The sequence below is a fragment of the Halichoerus grypus genome, chromosome 8 (assembly GCF_964656455.1).
Source record: "Halichoerus grypus chromosome 8, mHalGry1.hap1.1, whole genome shotgun sequence".
Classification (NCBI taxonomy): Eukaryota; Metazoa; Chordata; class Mammalia; order Carnivora; family Phocidae; genus Halichoerus; species Halichoerus grypus.
The window spans coordinates 47843458-47858140 of NC_135719.1; the positions used below are offsets into that span (position 1 = coordinate 47843458).

Genomic DNA, 14683 nt, shown 5'->3' on the forward strand with positions numbered 1-14683 from the left:
CGATCCCAGGTAATCCGGCTTGGCTGCACCAGAGAGGAGGTCCCAGGGGGAGGGCATCGTCCTGACCCTCAGGACTGGAGGCCCTGGGATGGCAACCCTGCTCATGACCCCCGGCTTGGGGAGAGGTCTGTCCCCCCACCACCCCGCCACAGTGATAGGTGGGGTGCTTCAGGGGATCTGTGGGTTGTCTTGCCTCCCCCGTCAACTGGAGCTTCCCTAAGGCAGAAGTGGTTTCCCCATGTGATCAGGGCCTCTCACAGGGTATGGGCTGGGTATCCCCCATCAGACAGGGAGTGGGGGTGGTTTGGAGCCTGGCGCATCCGACCTGGAGCACCCCCCCCCCCAAGCCCCGCGTTCATCTCCTCCTTAACTGGACCCGGTGCTCAGCCTCGGCGTCTGCTGGTGGCTCCCAGCAGAGCAATGGACCAGCTGCCCTAGCTGAGCCAAAGCTGCTCTAGATAAAGCACCCCCACCTCCTCCCCTCCTCCTCCCCTCCTGGCCTTCGCCCCCAAGCTGGGATCCGGCCCCCCAGCCCTGGCTACATGGACCTCCACCTGTCAGGTGTGCTTTTTCAGGAATGGGGGAGGGCCGGGTGCCATGAAGCCAGTGCGGGGTGTCACACTTTGGTGGGTGCTACTGCTGGTGTCCAGGCTGGGGGCCACCAGGAAGGGATCCCCAGAAGAGGCCTCCTTCTACTATGGAACCTTCCCACTTGGTATGTCCACTCCTCGGTTGGTCTGTCCGTCTGTCTGTCAGTTTGCCCACCTTGGCTGGCTTGCCAAAGACTTTGGTGTTTTCGTTTCCTGACAGGTAGGATGGGAAAAATAACTCCACAGAGTTGTTTTAAAATAGAAGTTCCTAACAGATTTTTTTAAACTTACTATACAGACAGTGAATGTTAATCAGAGCTAAAATTGTGCAAATGAATGTTTTCAATGTGTTAGGTCCTCCCCCGCCCTGCCCCACAGGCTCCCACTCCTGGGGAGACGGGGGCAGGTTGTGGGGAGGGGACCTGCCCTGTGGCCCAGGAGGCACAGCCCAGAGTCCAGGGGCTGGGTGGGGGGGGGCGTGGGAGGGGGCCCAGGGCCCAGCTTAAGGTCTCTACTTGCAGGCTTCTCCTGGGGCGTGGGCAGTTCCGCCTTCCAGACGGAGGGAGCCTGGGACCAGGATGGGAAAGGGCCCAGCATCTGGGATGCCTTCACTCACAGTGGGAAGGGCAAGGTGCTTGGGGATGAGACAGCAGATGTGGCTTGTGATGGTTACTACAAGGTGCAGGTGAGTGACAGGTGTGTGTGAGGGGTGAATATGCACCCAGCTGAGGTGGACAGTGACATAGGAGGGGGGCCCGGGGGACAACGTCAATCTAGTGCTCTGCTAAGCAGCCCCTATCCCACTGCAGGAAAAAGGGACGGGGCCATTGATGACTGGGGATTGGTGGGCTGGGGGGAGCGGGGAGAGGGGAGGATGTGCAGAAAGGAAAGGAAAGCAGGGCTCCACCTGAACCAGGGCCTTACTCCAAGCGATGGGCAGCTGAGCAGCTGATACCATGACCCCAGGGTCTATAAGCCACGTGGCCTGAACCCTTGGTCTCTGCTTGTGAATTGGCCCCTGTGGAGGAAGTCCCTCTGCTCAGGACCCACTTTTCCTCCCTGGGCTGACTTCTTGGGGGATTCATCCCCCAAGTTTATTAGGAACACCCCAATGGACACCTCAAAGCAGTCCCCTATCCTGCATGTATTTGACTCTTGGCAGGAGGAAGGTGCTTTCACTCCTATTGTATAAATGAGGAGCACTGGCCCAGGCCCCCAGCAGGACCCCTAACCCCCACCCCAGAGCTCTAGATGACCCCACCCTGCCTCCCACCCCTGTCTGCACAGGAGGACATCATCCTGCTCAGGGAGCTGCACGTGAGCCACTACCGATTCTCCCTGTCTTGGCCTCGGCTCCTACCCACCGGCGTCCGAGGTGAGACGGCGCAGCCCCTCCCAAGCCCAAGTGTGGTCCCTTTTGGCCGTGTTGATTCTGTGGGGACACCACAGAGTGCTGGGGAGGGAGAGCATCCCCGGAACATGGCAGCAGCCCTCCCAGGTTCTTCAGGCAGCCGGGCACCCATGCCATCCCTCAGACCCAGAATTGGGCGGGCTGGAGGCTTCTTCAGGCCCCAGAGAGGCCACAGGGCCCAGCAGCACTGCACTTCGGAAGGCTACGGCCCCTTTTATCTCACCTTCAGCTGACAAGGTGAACAAGAGGGGAATCAAGTTCTACAGTGACTTCATTGATGCCCTCCTGAAGAGCAACATCACCCCCATCGTGACCCTGCACCACTGGGATCTCCCACAGGTGAGGCCCGGGGGGCTCAGCTCCACAGGGGAGCCTGACTGGGGGACGGGGCTTGCCAAGGTGGGGCAAAGGCTGGGGTCTGGACCCAGAGATGGGAGGGAGCCAAGCAATCTGACTCACCCATGGAGGGACATCGTGCTGATTTCACTGATGTTTGTAATAGGTGATAAGTGTGGATTTTGGTTTTTCCCAAAACACTTGGCCTAAAAACAACAAATCAAACTAAAAAGAAACCTCTTTTGAGCAAGATGTGATGAAATGGCATAATTAAGGAGTTTGAGCCGCATCATCTGAGCACAGCTCCCCCCACCAGGCAAGTCCTGCTAAGTCTCAAGGTCACTGTCGGACATCACTATTCCAAGTAATTTTTCCCTTCACTCGGCAAGGCCCCACGGAGATCACGGCCTACTGGGAAAGGGGCAGTAGGTGACTCTCTGTGACACAGGCCACAGGAGGTCAGAGAGTGGAGATGTGGCCTCAGGGGGTTGCTGGGGATAGGATGGGGTTCCATCAGTGCTTTGAAAGGTTGAGGTGCATGAAGTGGAAGGGGTGTTCTGGTTGGAGGAGCACGGCAAGGGGGCAGAGAGGGCATGGCAGGTGATTGGGTTAAGAGTTTGGGGAGCAGGCAGGAGTGGGAGGGGTAGAGGTGGGAGGTGTGGCTTGGGGCCAGGCCCGGAAGGCCTTGACTGCCGAGCTAAGGTGACTGGGATCATTCTGTGGGAAGGTAAGCCGTCAGAGGCCTCTAAGTTGGGGTTGGGGGCGTAGAGCCGACTTGAGGGAGACAAACTGGAGACCACGTTCCAGCTTCTTCCCTGCTTAACCGCTTTCACTCACCGGGCCCTTTAGCATGCCCTCAAACCCACCAGGGAGAGCTCACTAGGCATTCTCAATGGAATGCTGAATCTTGGGAAAACCCCACCTTCACAAGCAGTTGGCTTTGGTTGGAAGAGTACTCCACTGAAGAAGGCAGAACCCGCCCTCATAATAGAGCTTCTAGGCTTTCTCACGTCTGCACGGCCCTCAAAATCCTAATCAGAGCTTCCATGTCCTGCATCATGTCTTACTTCTTCTGGATGTATAGTTGAGGTTCTTCTCCCAGTAGCAGACCTCTCTGCCTTGGCCAATTTTCTTAAATATTCAATCTATCACATTCCTTTTAAGCATGAGAGTCTTGAACTTTCTCTGTTCCCTCCCTCTTGATTGTATATGTCACATAGCTTGTCCCCACTGATGTTGCTTCATGGTTCATCACTGGCCAAGTGATGGCCATCACCATCCTCGGGTTGTAACGCCCAAGACTCCGCATCTTTGCTCTCTGTTGCTCTCAACAGCCTCTGTGGTGGTCATCACCCTGTTTCTCCCACATACTAGGCCTATGGACTCCAGAAGTCTCTTCTAGAGGCAGACCCTTGGGGATAGCTGCTTCTCTCTCCACTCTGTCTGCAGCTGCTCCAGGTCAAGTACGGTGGGTGGCAGAATGTGAGCATGATCAGCTACTTCGGGGATTACGCCAATCTGTGCTTTGAGGCCTTTGGGGACCGGGTGAAGCACTGGATCACTTTCAGTGATCCTCGGGTAAGCAGGACCCTCCTCCAGGTGGGAAGCCCCCCTTCCCGGACCAGAGCGCTCCTACCCCCTTCTCACGGGGGCTGTGATGCCCGCTTGCCGTCCCCGCAGACAATGGCAGAGAAAGGCTACGAGACGGGCCGCCACGCTCCAGGCTTGCAGCTCCCCGGCACGGGCCTGTACAAGGCAGCGCACCACATCATTAAGGTGAGGTGGGTCCTTCTGGGAGTGAAGGCTGGGTTCGGAGTGGAGGGACAGACCGCAGTGTCAGTTCAGCCTGCCCCGGGGCTCCGCGCCTGAGCTCAGCCCTCTGAGGTTCCAGCATATTCCACCACACCTTCGCACGTTCACTTGCGTTCCACGAGGCTCTGTGGAGGCAGTACCCAGCCACCCGGTGCTGGCCGCCGCCACAAGACAACAGGGGGTGCTCTCTAGAGCTTACAATCCGGTCAGGGGGAGGGAGCGCATGCGTGTGAAAACTTGTCACCGACAGGTCCCAGCAGCCTTGTGAGGAACGGTGACAGGAGGAAGGGGTGGGATGACAGTGAACTAGGGGCTGAAATCTTCAACGCATGAGCAGCAGTAACGGGGTTGGTGAAGGACAACTGTAAGAAGGGGTTAGGAGTGTTTGTCTCCTGGCGCGGACTTCAAAGGACCTGGGGTTTTGGAAGGAGAAATAGTTTGCAAGCAGTAATAAAGAGCAAGGCGGACACTACCCACTCCCCCGAGGTATGTGGGGTGTGACAGAAAAAATGGCCCCTTCTTGGGAGAGCTGCCGTGGAGGCGGCCAAGCTCAGTAAGGGCTCGGGAGGGAAGGAGACAGAGATGCTGCAGGGTACCTCGTGAGTCACAAGGCTGCTGGGACGGCTTGAGCGGGGGGAGGGGACTGGGTCACAGTGCAGGACACAGATGAGGAGGATGACAGCATGGCCCCAGTGGACTCTCAGCAGGGGGACAATCTGATCAAGCAGGAAGTCAGGGGCCCCTGAGTGACATACTGGACTCTCAAATTCCTGTCAGGGAGAGGACTTCCTCATTCTTTCTACATTTGGCTTATGAGTTCTTAAACTGTGAATATTTTTTTAAGATTTATTTATTTATTTGAGAAAGAGAGAGAGAGAGCAAGCGAGCAGGGGGAGGGGCAGAGGGAGAGAATCTCAAGCAGACTCCCCGCTGAGTGGGAAGCCCGACACAGGGCTCCATCCCATGACCCTGAGATCACAGCCCGAGCCGAAATCAAGAGTCGGATGCCCAAATGACTGAGCCACCCAGGCGCCCCTTAAACTGTGACTATTTAAAGGGTAGAGCTCTGAAGGCCTCAGTGGGTCACTGATGGAGAGTATGGAGAGAAGGCAGGTCGGCACATTTTGAATTCCATTCTCAAGACTGTTCCAGATGCTTGGTATTTTCCAAACTTGCTGAGCACCTATGGTAAAAGTACTGCCTAGTGACTACAGAAGACGAGCAGGAACAAAACAAGAAACTTTAGCAAAAGTCTTCGGAACAAGAAATCACACAAAGAGGTAGTTTGTGTGTTTGTGCCAGAATTAGACCAAGTTTCTCTACAGAACAAAGAAAACAGATGTCTCTGGAGGTCAGAGGGAGGGAGACAAGGGATCAGGATCATCAAGGCTGGACTCAGGGAAAAGATGGGACTCCATCAGATTGATCTCTCGTCAGGACAGGAGAGAAATGTGCCAGCCAGGCACCTCTGATGCACCCCTCCATTTTCAGGCCCACGCCCAAGCCTGGCATTCCTACAACAGCACGTGGCGCGGCAAGCAGCGAGGTGAGCCCCACCACCCATGCGTTAGGACACAGCCCTGGGGGGGGTGCCATTTGCACCTGCCACCCCCCTGTCCTTTCTTTTAAGGTCTGGTGGGGATCTCATTAAACTGCGATTGGGGGGAACCCGTGGACATGAGTAGCCACAAGGACATAGAAGCTGCCGAGAGATACCTACAGTTCTGCCTGGGCTGGTTTGCCAACCCCATCTATGCCGGAGACTACCCTCAAGTCATGAAGGACCGGATCGGTGAGCCAAGTCACATTTTTAAGCTCCAGGCACCACAGCAACAGTACTGAGCGTGAGTGAGGTGATGGAGAGGCAGGGGGATGGAAGAACACACGGGGCTTGGGCGAGGCACCCAAGGGAGAGTCCAGCCCTCAAGGAACTGAGAACTGCGCATTTGAATTGGGGAGGGGGGAGGAACGACTCCCAGGCAAATCCCCAGACATGGCGATTGAGAATTTCAGGACCCAGGGGAAAGTAGAGCCATTCTCCGGGCTGCTCTCTTTTCTGTTCTGCTCTCCGGTCTCCTTCTCCCCACTCCACTCCCTCTCACGTGAAGTAGGAGAGAGAAGTCACAGACACAGTTGTGGGCAGTGCCAGTTCTGGCGCTGGTTCTGTCACTTGAGAAATGCTTTCCAAGTCCTGGTTTCCACAATGTCAGAGAGGAAAATAAAGACGCATAGAGCTCACAAGGCTCTATCAGTTTGGGTGCCTTTAAGTGCCACATAACAGAAAACGCCAACTAAAATGGCTTGAAAAGTAGGGAATTTATCACCTCAAGTCCCGAGTCCAGAAAAGGATGATCCAGGACCAGTTAATCCAGCCTTCAGGGATGTCTTTGAGGACTGAGGCCCATTCCATCTTTCACTCTGGCACCTTTAGCCAGCCCATCAAACCACTCCCTATGGCCACAAGATGGCTGCAGCAGCTCCGGGCATCATATCTTTACATATCAACACCCAGAGGCAGAAAAATGGAAATAGCTTGGTAATACCCATTTTTAAGAACAAGGACAATCTTCCCAGAAAACGGTCTCCACCCACAACTGATTTCCCTTCAAGGGAAGTCCTCAAGGGATGGAACTGTCACATGCCCCAGAATGTCCTAGACCACTGGGACTAGAGCGTCCTCAGAGGCTGGGGGAGCCAGGACTCTCTAAGGAGGATGAGGAAGAGGGAAAGACAGCCATGGGACTATTGATTGGGTGGGCAACCACCAGTGTCTGGCCACAGGAATCAAAGTATTAGCTCTGTTTATTTAGAGGTAGCAGTCTGCATCCCCCTGTAGAGAGACAAGGGTGGCATTGACACAGGTTACAATCTCACACAGCAAGGCTATTTTGGATGTTTGACAAAGAACTGTCAGCATTTCAAAAAATTCCCTTTCTAAAGCACCATTTATCAGACTTACCTGGAATAGGAGCAGCAGGTTCTAATTCCAACTCAGCTCTAACCAGTGACTCTGGGCAAGGGGTTTCACCCTTTGGGTGACATTTTTGTCATCTGAAAATGAAGGATTAGACAAATAATCTCTAAAAATCTCTCGGCAATAACCAGTTCTGTGACACGTCTATACACATAGGTTTGAAATCCTGAGAATGATGTCCTCAAGATGCCCAGGGAAAAGCCCTCAGGACAGAGCCCATGCCCCTGCCCTGCCCTGCAGGGCACAGCCCGTCACTCCCCTGGCATTCAGCCCCGGGACCCTCAGAGGCTGTGGCAGGAGCCACAACAGGATGGCATTAAAGAAGCCAAATTGATTTTTTTTTTTTTTAAGATTTTATTTATTCATTTGACAGAGAGAGCGAAAGAGCACAAGCAGGGGGAGCAGCAGAGGGAGAGGAAGAAGCAGGCCCCCTTCCGAGCAGGGAGCCTGATGCGGGACTCGATCCCAGGACCCTGGGATCATGACCTGAGCCGAAAGCAGATGCTTAACCATCTGAGCCACTCAGGCGCCCGCCAAATTGATTATTTGTCAAAGAAGAGTTCTTGGGCTTCAGGCCAATTAATTCCAGACCCCACCAACTCCAACTTTGTAGTAATTCAAATGGAAACGGGGCTGAATTTTTCCTGCTACAATGTGGGAAGAAGGATCCTCTGCGCAGTTAATATTGTCTTTAGTGAAAGCATTCTGCCAGAAGTCCTGTACACAAATTACTTTCAGGCATCTCATAAGCACGATGTACGAACGAGCGTAGTTCTAGACCCGAGCTGTCCAACAGAACTCCTAGTGATGGTGGAAGTGTTCTCTATCTGTGCTGTCCAATATGATAGCCTGTAGTCATTTGTGTCTATTTAAATTTTAAAAAATTAAAAATTCTGTCCTTCAGTGTGACTGATGCATCATCTAATGGCCATGTGTAGCCAGTGGCCACTGTATTAGACAGTCCAGGGACAATGCCTTTTGGTTTTCAACTTACTGTCACTGAAAGTAATAACAGGCGAGGATCTTAAAGTATTTATAATAATACAAGCTTTTCACTCAGTTAATCTAAACCAATAGCCTCTTTGGAAACATGTTTATGGTTGTATTTTAGAACAACTCCTACAATGTTACTTTTCTTTACTCATTTAAAACCTTTTTTTTTTTTTTGCATAGATTATACGAAGATTTTATGCATGTTTCAAATTTTTTAAATTACAAGAGAGTAGGGGCGCCTGGGTGGCTCAGTCGGTTAAGCGGCTGCCTTCAGGTGAAAAGTCAAGCTTCTCTCCCTCCCTCTCCCCACTGCTCCCATCCTCCCCCGCAGGAAGCATACTTCCCGAGACGGATTGTGCACGTGTGAGCAAAAACACTGCTGCTCCGTGTGTGTGCTTGTTATATGCAATACTCTGCATCTTTCATTTCAACATGCATCTTGGCATTCTTTCCACGTTGGTACATAAAGTGCTGCCTCATTCATTCTAATGACTGCAGTGTTGTACGGATGGATATCCGATCATTTATTTAACCAGTCTCTCCTGATAGACATTTAGGTTGTTTCCAATCTTTTGCTACTTAATCTACAATGAATATCCTTGAACACACATCCTTTTACACGTGCGAGTAAAACGTAGGATAAAACAGATGTGGAACTGGCCAATGAAAGGACATACTCTTTTACTATTTTAAATGCTAGGACAAAATTTCCCACCACGGAGGTCGTACCAGCCTACACTACAAAGGTGCATGAACATGACTGTATGTCCCCTACGCCACCGTCCGCACCACGAATGGCCTTCCACTTCTCTTCCCAGAGACAACCAAAATTACCAATTTTGGCTACAAGAAATAATACAGGAATCCCAACTCCACTTCTTTTCCATATAGCTACGAAGTTGTCTGCATACCATTTACTGAGTGATCTATGAAAATATAACTTTTAAGCAATATAAACTTTTAACATTTTGAATAGTATTCAAATGTCAAAATGCCAGATTAAAAAGCTAAGGCTACTTTTTCCACACAAACGAACCCCAAAGCCCGGGACCTGGATAACAGTTTTTATGTCAACACGCCAGTATCGTCATGGTACGTCACAGCAAAAGGATTGGGAGAACGCCAACTTTGTTAAATTCTTATTTTTCTCTCTCAATAGGGAAAAAGAGTGCAGAGCAAGGCCTGGATATGTCAAGGTTACCAGTGTTCTCACTCCAGGAAAAAAGCTACATTAAAGGCACATCTGATTTCTTGGGATTAGGCCATTTTACTACTCGGTACATCACAGAAAGGAAATACCCCTCCCGCCAGGGGCCCAGCTACCAGAATGATCGTGACTTAGTAGAACTGGTTGACCCAAACTGGCCCGATCCAGGGTCTAAGTGGCTCTATTCTGTGCCATGGGGCTTTAGGAGGCTCCTCCACTTTGCTCAGGTGATTATCACATTAAGCTATTTAATGACCATTTTTTTTCTTTGAAGATTTTATTTGAGAAAGAATGAGAGAGAGCATGCAAGCATGCGCTGGGGGAGGGGAAGGAGAGGGACAAGCAGACTCCCTGCTGAGCCCATAGGGGGCTCAATCTCACAACCCAAAGACCATGACCCCAGCTGAAATCAAGAGGCAGACGCCCAACTGACTGAGCCACCCAGGTACCCCCAGTGAACATTTCTGACCTCCATTCATGATCTTACAGCTTAGGCTCGGGTGCCTACATTTTTTTTAACGTTTTTATTTTAATTCCAGTTAGGTGCATCCCTTTTAAAGTGAAACTCAGTCACCTCTACTTCAGAGGCTACTAGATACAGGCTTGAGAGACTAATGCCGACTATGAGTAACCATCTCAAGGTATAGAACCGTAGCTACAAATTTTCATCCCACATTTAGTTATTTGGCTGCCCTTCTCACCTGAAATGAGCTATGTGGGAAAGAACAAGACCTGAAGTACATTTTCTCTATAATGATGAGTCACTGAGAAATGTAATCTTTCGTACGAACTGGCTCCTATCTACATTCACCTCCAAATAAATGTGTGAGCTGGCACCTCCCAAATGCTAAATACACTCGATTGGAATACGGCGGCTTAAATACACCGTTCCCCTATGTGCCTCAGACTCAGAAACCCACCTGTAGGTTGGAATTTTTAAGATATTCCTATGACTCAATTTCAGACTCAATACGGCAATCCTCCCATCTATGTGACAGAAAACGGCGCGTCTCAAATATTACACTGTATGCAGTTATGTGATGAATGGAGAATTCAGTACCTTAAGGGCTACATAAATGAAATGCTAAAAGGTGAGATACGAAGACGGCCTTCACATATTTTCTACTTAATTTGGACTGAATTTGCTAACAGCTGTGATTGACTAAAGCTTGTTTCTAAATCTCATAAATGAATTCATTTAAAATTATCTTCACAATGTTATTTTTCCAAGTAAGTGAAATATATTAAAAATGGAACAAAATGTCTTTGCAGCTATAAAAGATGGTGCTAATATAAAAGGGTATACTTCCTGGTCTTTGTTGGATAAGTTTGAATGGGAGAAAGGATACTCAGATAGATATGGATTCTACTACGTCGAATTTAACAACAGAAATAAGCCGCGCTACCCAAAGGCGTCAGTTCAATATTACAGGAAGATTATCACTGCCAATGGGTTTCCCAACCCAAGAGAGGTAGGACTAATTATTGATGTTACTTGTTCTAGATTTTTTTTAAATCTCTACACCAACGTGGGGCTCGAACTCACGAACCCAAGAACAAGAGTCATGGGCTCTTACATCCGAGCCAGCCAGGCGCCCCTCACTTGTTCTAGATTTTTGAAGAGCTAAGCAGCTCGGGGTGTGCAGTGTGGCAAGCCTCTGTCCTCTCTCCTCTGTGGAGGAGGACGGGGCTTTGTGGGAACATGGGCCTTTGATTCTTCCCCTAATTTGTGCCTCCTCTTTGCTCATTTGCTTAGAATGGGGTAAACATGCCTTAAAATTCAGTCCTCACTTCAAATTCACTCCTAACTTGCAGAGCATGAAGAACAAAGAAAGTTATGTAGAAGTCCTGTTTGTTTTAGGTTATAAGAGTCATTAGAGACTTCTAGTTAAATGTTATCCTAAATGTTATATCTTAATGCAAACAAATACTAACTACTTACTCTTCAACATATATGGAAACAGGCAAATTAAATGTATAATGACCATAACTTTCACTTCTTTTCTCCCACTAGTTCCAAAATGAGATTAAAAATAAACAATATTAACAATCCTTTAAAACATACCATTTTCAGTCACCTATAGATTTTTCTATCCGTTCTCTATGTTGCTATTGATGGCAGGAAATAAAAATCATAATTTAGAATGTCTCAATAAAGATAACTTCTAAAAATAAATCTCAGTTGTTTACCAACGTCCTTTTAGGATGAGCTCAGTGGCACCATAAACAAACAGTGACTCATAGGCATTCACCAGTTTGGCATTTCTAGAAAAGTGCTAGATTGTAAGCTCCTCAAGAATAAAGACCAGTTTCGTTTTGTTCTGTTTTTTGACTCCCTCACAATGATGCACATAGGTATTTAATAAATATTAACTAATTTAAACTCCAGGCAGATTTAAATTTTTTTAATCCCACATTATTTCAAAAATGATTTGGAACAGCAAAAAATTAGTCTAAGATGACATTACTTACCTAGTGGGTTTTTATTAGGTGGAGAGTTGGTACCTCAAAGCCTTGGAAACTTGTTCTATCAACAACCAGATGCTTGCTGCAGGTGAGTATATTTTAATTTTTCCCTTTGATAAGTAAGGCACATAATTATACATATAATGACGTTACCAAAACCTCAAAATGTGCATCTACCTGAAGTCAATCATTCCTAAACATACAATTAAAAATGTTTTCCTTCATTTTGAAACAATGTCAAATTTCTGTTTTATAAGCATTTCAAATAACATTTTAAAAATCTACCACAAAAGAGAAATATTTTATCCCTCCTAGTTTGATTCTTTCTGAATCATACAGCCAGTTTATAAACCTATTTTGATTACAGTGGGCTTTGTGGAAGGAGGAAAAAATGCAACCATATTCAAATAAAGAGAAGGCAAAGAACATTCCAGATATTATATTCACTCATTCAGCAAGTAATTATTGAGCACTCACTATTAGCTAAGGGGTGTTTTAAGCCCAGCAATAAACCAAACAAGGTCCCTGACCTCACGGAAGGCAAGGTTTCTTGTGCAGTAGGATCGAAAAGGCTCAGAGATGTAGAATAACAAAGATGCATCTACATATTAATGAATGCCAGCACACAGCATGTGTTTCTTTGAATTCTGTCTTTCCCTAAGGGCAATCAGAGAAATATACTTCCTGGTTTTTTTTGTTTTTTTTTTAAAGATTTTATTTATTTATTTGACAGAGAGAGACACAGTGAGAGAGGGAACATAAGCAGGGGGAGTGGGAGAGGGAGAAGCAGGCTCCCCGCAGAGCAGGGAGCCCGATGCGGGACTCGATCCCAGGACCCTGGGATCATGACCTGAGCGGAAGGCAGTCGCTTAACCGACTGAGCCACCCAGGCGCCCTATACTTCCTGTTTTAACAAACCCATCTTTAATGTGGTATCAGAGGTGGAAAGTGCTAGATGGAACAAATCTTACCAATTCAGGTATTTTTTTCCCCAATTCAGCTATTTTTATAGGCCAATACACTACCGTGCCCTGCTCCCATCTAAATAACCAGGTAATATTAAGGATGTATATTCCTTTAAACCAAAATTAACTTGTATTTTATCACCTAGACACATGATGTAGAATTTACTGCTGAGTCTATGAATTCTGTGGGAACAGGGCCTCATGCCTTATTTATCATGGTAGCCAGGGTGGCAGGCACAAAACCTAGAAGTGGGAATTACATAAATGTCCACTACTATAATCATGTACATGAAACAGGCTTATCATTCAACTCTTCAAGATTATTACTTAACCATGCAAGAATTGCCACACAAACTTTCAATATGGAAACTCTTACACCTCTTAAGATACACAATAACACCTTTGAAAGGTTACCAATGCTCCCCAGGATTTTTCTTTCACAACCCCCCCCCCCCAGTGAAAATTACAGCAACCTTGGAACTCGCCTGTTAGTTAATATCCTCATATGAATTTATGGTAAGTATAACATACACTTAGACTTTATTCTAATACCTATGGAAGAACCAAATGTAGGCATTCTTTACCCCATACTTTGTGAAATATTTTATAAAGCCCTCACATAATTTTTTTAGTAACATTTAATTCACCATGTTCTCTTTTAGAGCAACTGAGAATAATTACAAAGCTTGATGATACCATTTTCCAAGTTTTTCCCAATACAGCTGAATCTTTCAGGGTGAGGCTATATTCGCTGAAATGATGACATGCTCATTTGTGGTGTTTTCTGTCCCATTTCAGAGCCTCTGCTAAGTCACATGCAGATGGTGACAGAGATCGTGGTACCTACGGTCTGCACCCTCTGTGTACTCATCTCTGCAGTTCTCCTGATGCTCCTCCTGCGAAGCCAGAGCTGAGACAGGATTACCCATTTTGTGGATTCACCTTTCATCAAGAATCTTCGGGATCTTCCTCCTTTCTCTGCTTTGAAGGTTTATATACATTTCTGTTTTCAGGCTCTGTGATAAATTTTTTTTTTTTTTGGTCTTGTGCTGGGATTTAAAAATTAGAAAATAAAAGTAAGCATAAATGAAATAAAAATCACCTGTCAAAGCCAATGTTAATATTCTGCTGTTAGGCATCTATCTTCATTTTGCAAAAAAGGAATCGTAGTGCACAAACTGTTTTGATAACTTGATTTTTTTTTTCCTTCTAAAACTCTATCCAGAGGCGCCTGGGTGGCTCAGTCAGTTAGGCATCCAACTCTTTTGATTTTGGCTCAGGTCATGATCCCAGAGTCCTGGGATCGAGTCCCGTGACAGGTTCCCCGGTCATTGCAAAGTCTGCTTGTCTCCCGCTGCCCCTCCCCCTGCTCATACTCTCTCTCTTAAATGAATAAATAAATCTTTTAAAAATATATAAAAATAGGGGCGCCTGGGTGGCTCAGTTGTTAGGCGTCTGCCTTCGGCTCAGGTCATGATTCCAGGGTCCCAGGATCGAGCCCTGGGTCGGGCTCCCTGCTCCGCGGGAAGCCTGCTTCTCCCTTTCCCACTCCCCCTGCTTCTGTTCCCTCTCTCGCTGTGTCTCTCTCTGTCAAATAAATAAATGAAATCTTTAAAAAAAATAAAAACTTAAAAAAAAAGTTTCCTTTGGAAAAAATAAATAAATAAAAATAAAAATCTATCCAGAAACATTACTTTAATGTGGAAATAACTGCCATCCTAACACTGTCCTACACACAATGGACAGTCAATCATCTACAGATAACAATCCCTTCAGGTTCTAAATTCTATCAAGCAACTAGGAAAATGCATTAGGTTGGTACCAAGTAAGTGAGCACATACACTTTTCTGAGATAAACTTTCTTGTGCTAAATTCAATTAACCTCAGTGAAATACCTCAAAGAAATATTATTTAATATCTTTTCTGTAA

At 47.5% G+C, this 14683-nt stretch overlaps 2 protein-coding genes across 6 annotated transcripts in view; one reads left to right on the top strand and one right to left on the bottom strand.

The window, feature by feature from the left end:
* The first annotated feature begins 597 nt into the window (after nt 1-597).
* On the top strand, nt 598-13668 carry LCTL (lactase like). Of its 3 annotated transcripts, XM_036087097.2 has the most exons (13): nt 598-715; nt 1112-1275; nt 1878-1965; nt 2231-2340; nt 3787-3915; nt 4018-4113; nt 5641-5695; nt 5780-5941; nt 9276-9550; nt 10288-10414; nt 10596-10795; nt 11814-11877; nt 13553-13668. In XM_036087097.2, exons 1-13 carry the CDS (start codon nt 598-600, stop codon nt 13666-13668), a joined length of 1704 nt encoding a protein of 567 aa, XP_035942990.1. The 3 variants fall into 3 exon arrangements, with proteins under 3 accessions (XP_035942990.1, XP_077935294.1, XP_077935295.1); XM_078079168.1 differs by lacking the exons at nt 598-715; nt 1112-1275; nt 1878-1965; ... (1 more) ...; nt 10596-10795; nt 11814-11877 and having other exon boundaries at nt 3790-3915; XM_078079169.1 differs by lacking the exons at nt 598-715; nt 1112-1275; nt 1878-1965; ... (2 more) ...; nt 10596-10795; nt 11814-11877 and having other exon boundaries at nt 3790-3915.
* Nucleotides 11869-14683, bottom strand: part of ZWILCH (zwilch kinetochore protein) — a 38752-nt gene continuing 35937 nt past the window's right edge. For all 3 annotated transcript variants that reach the window (XM_036087090.2, XM_036087089.2, XM_078079167.1), the window contains one exon: nt 11869-13803. The gene's annotated coding sequence lies outside the window, so the exon portion shown is untranslated. The remainder of the gene's footprint in view (nt 13804-14683) is intronic.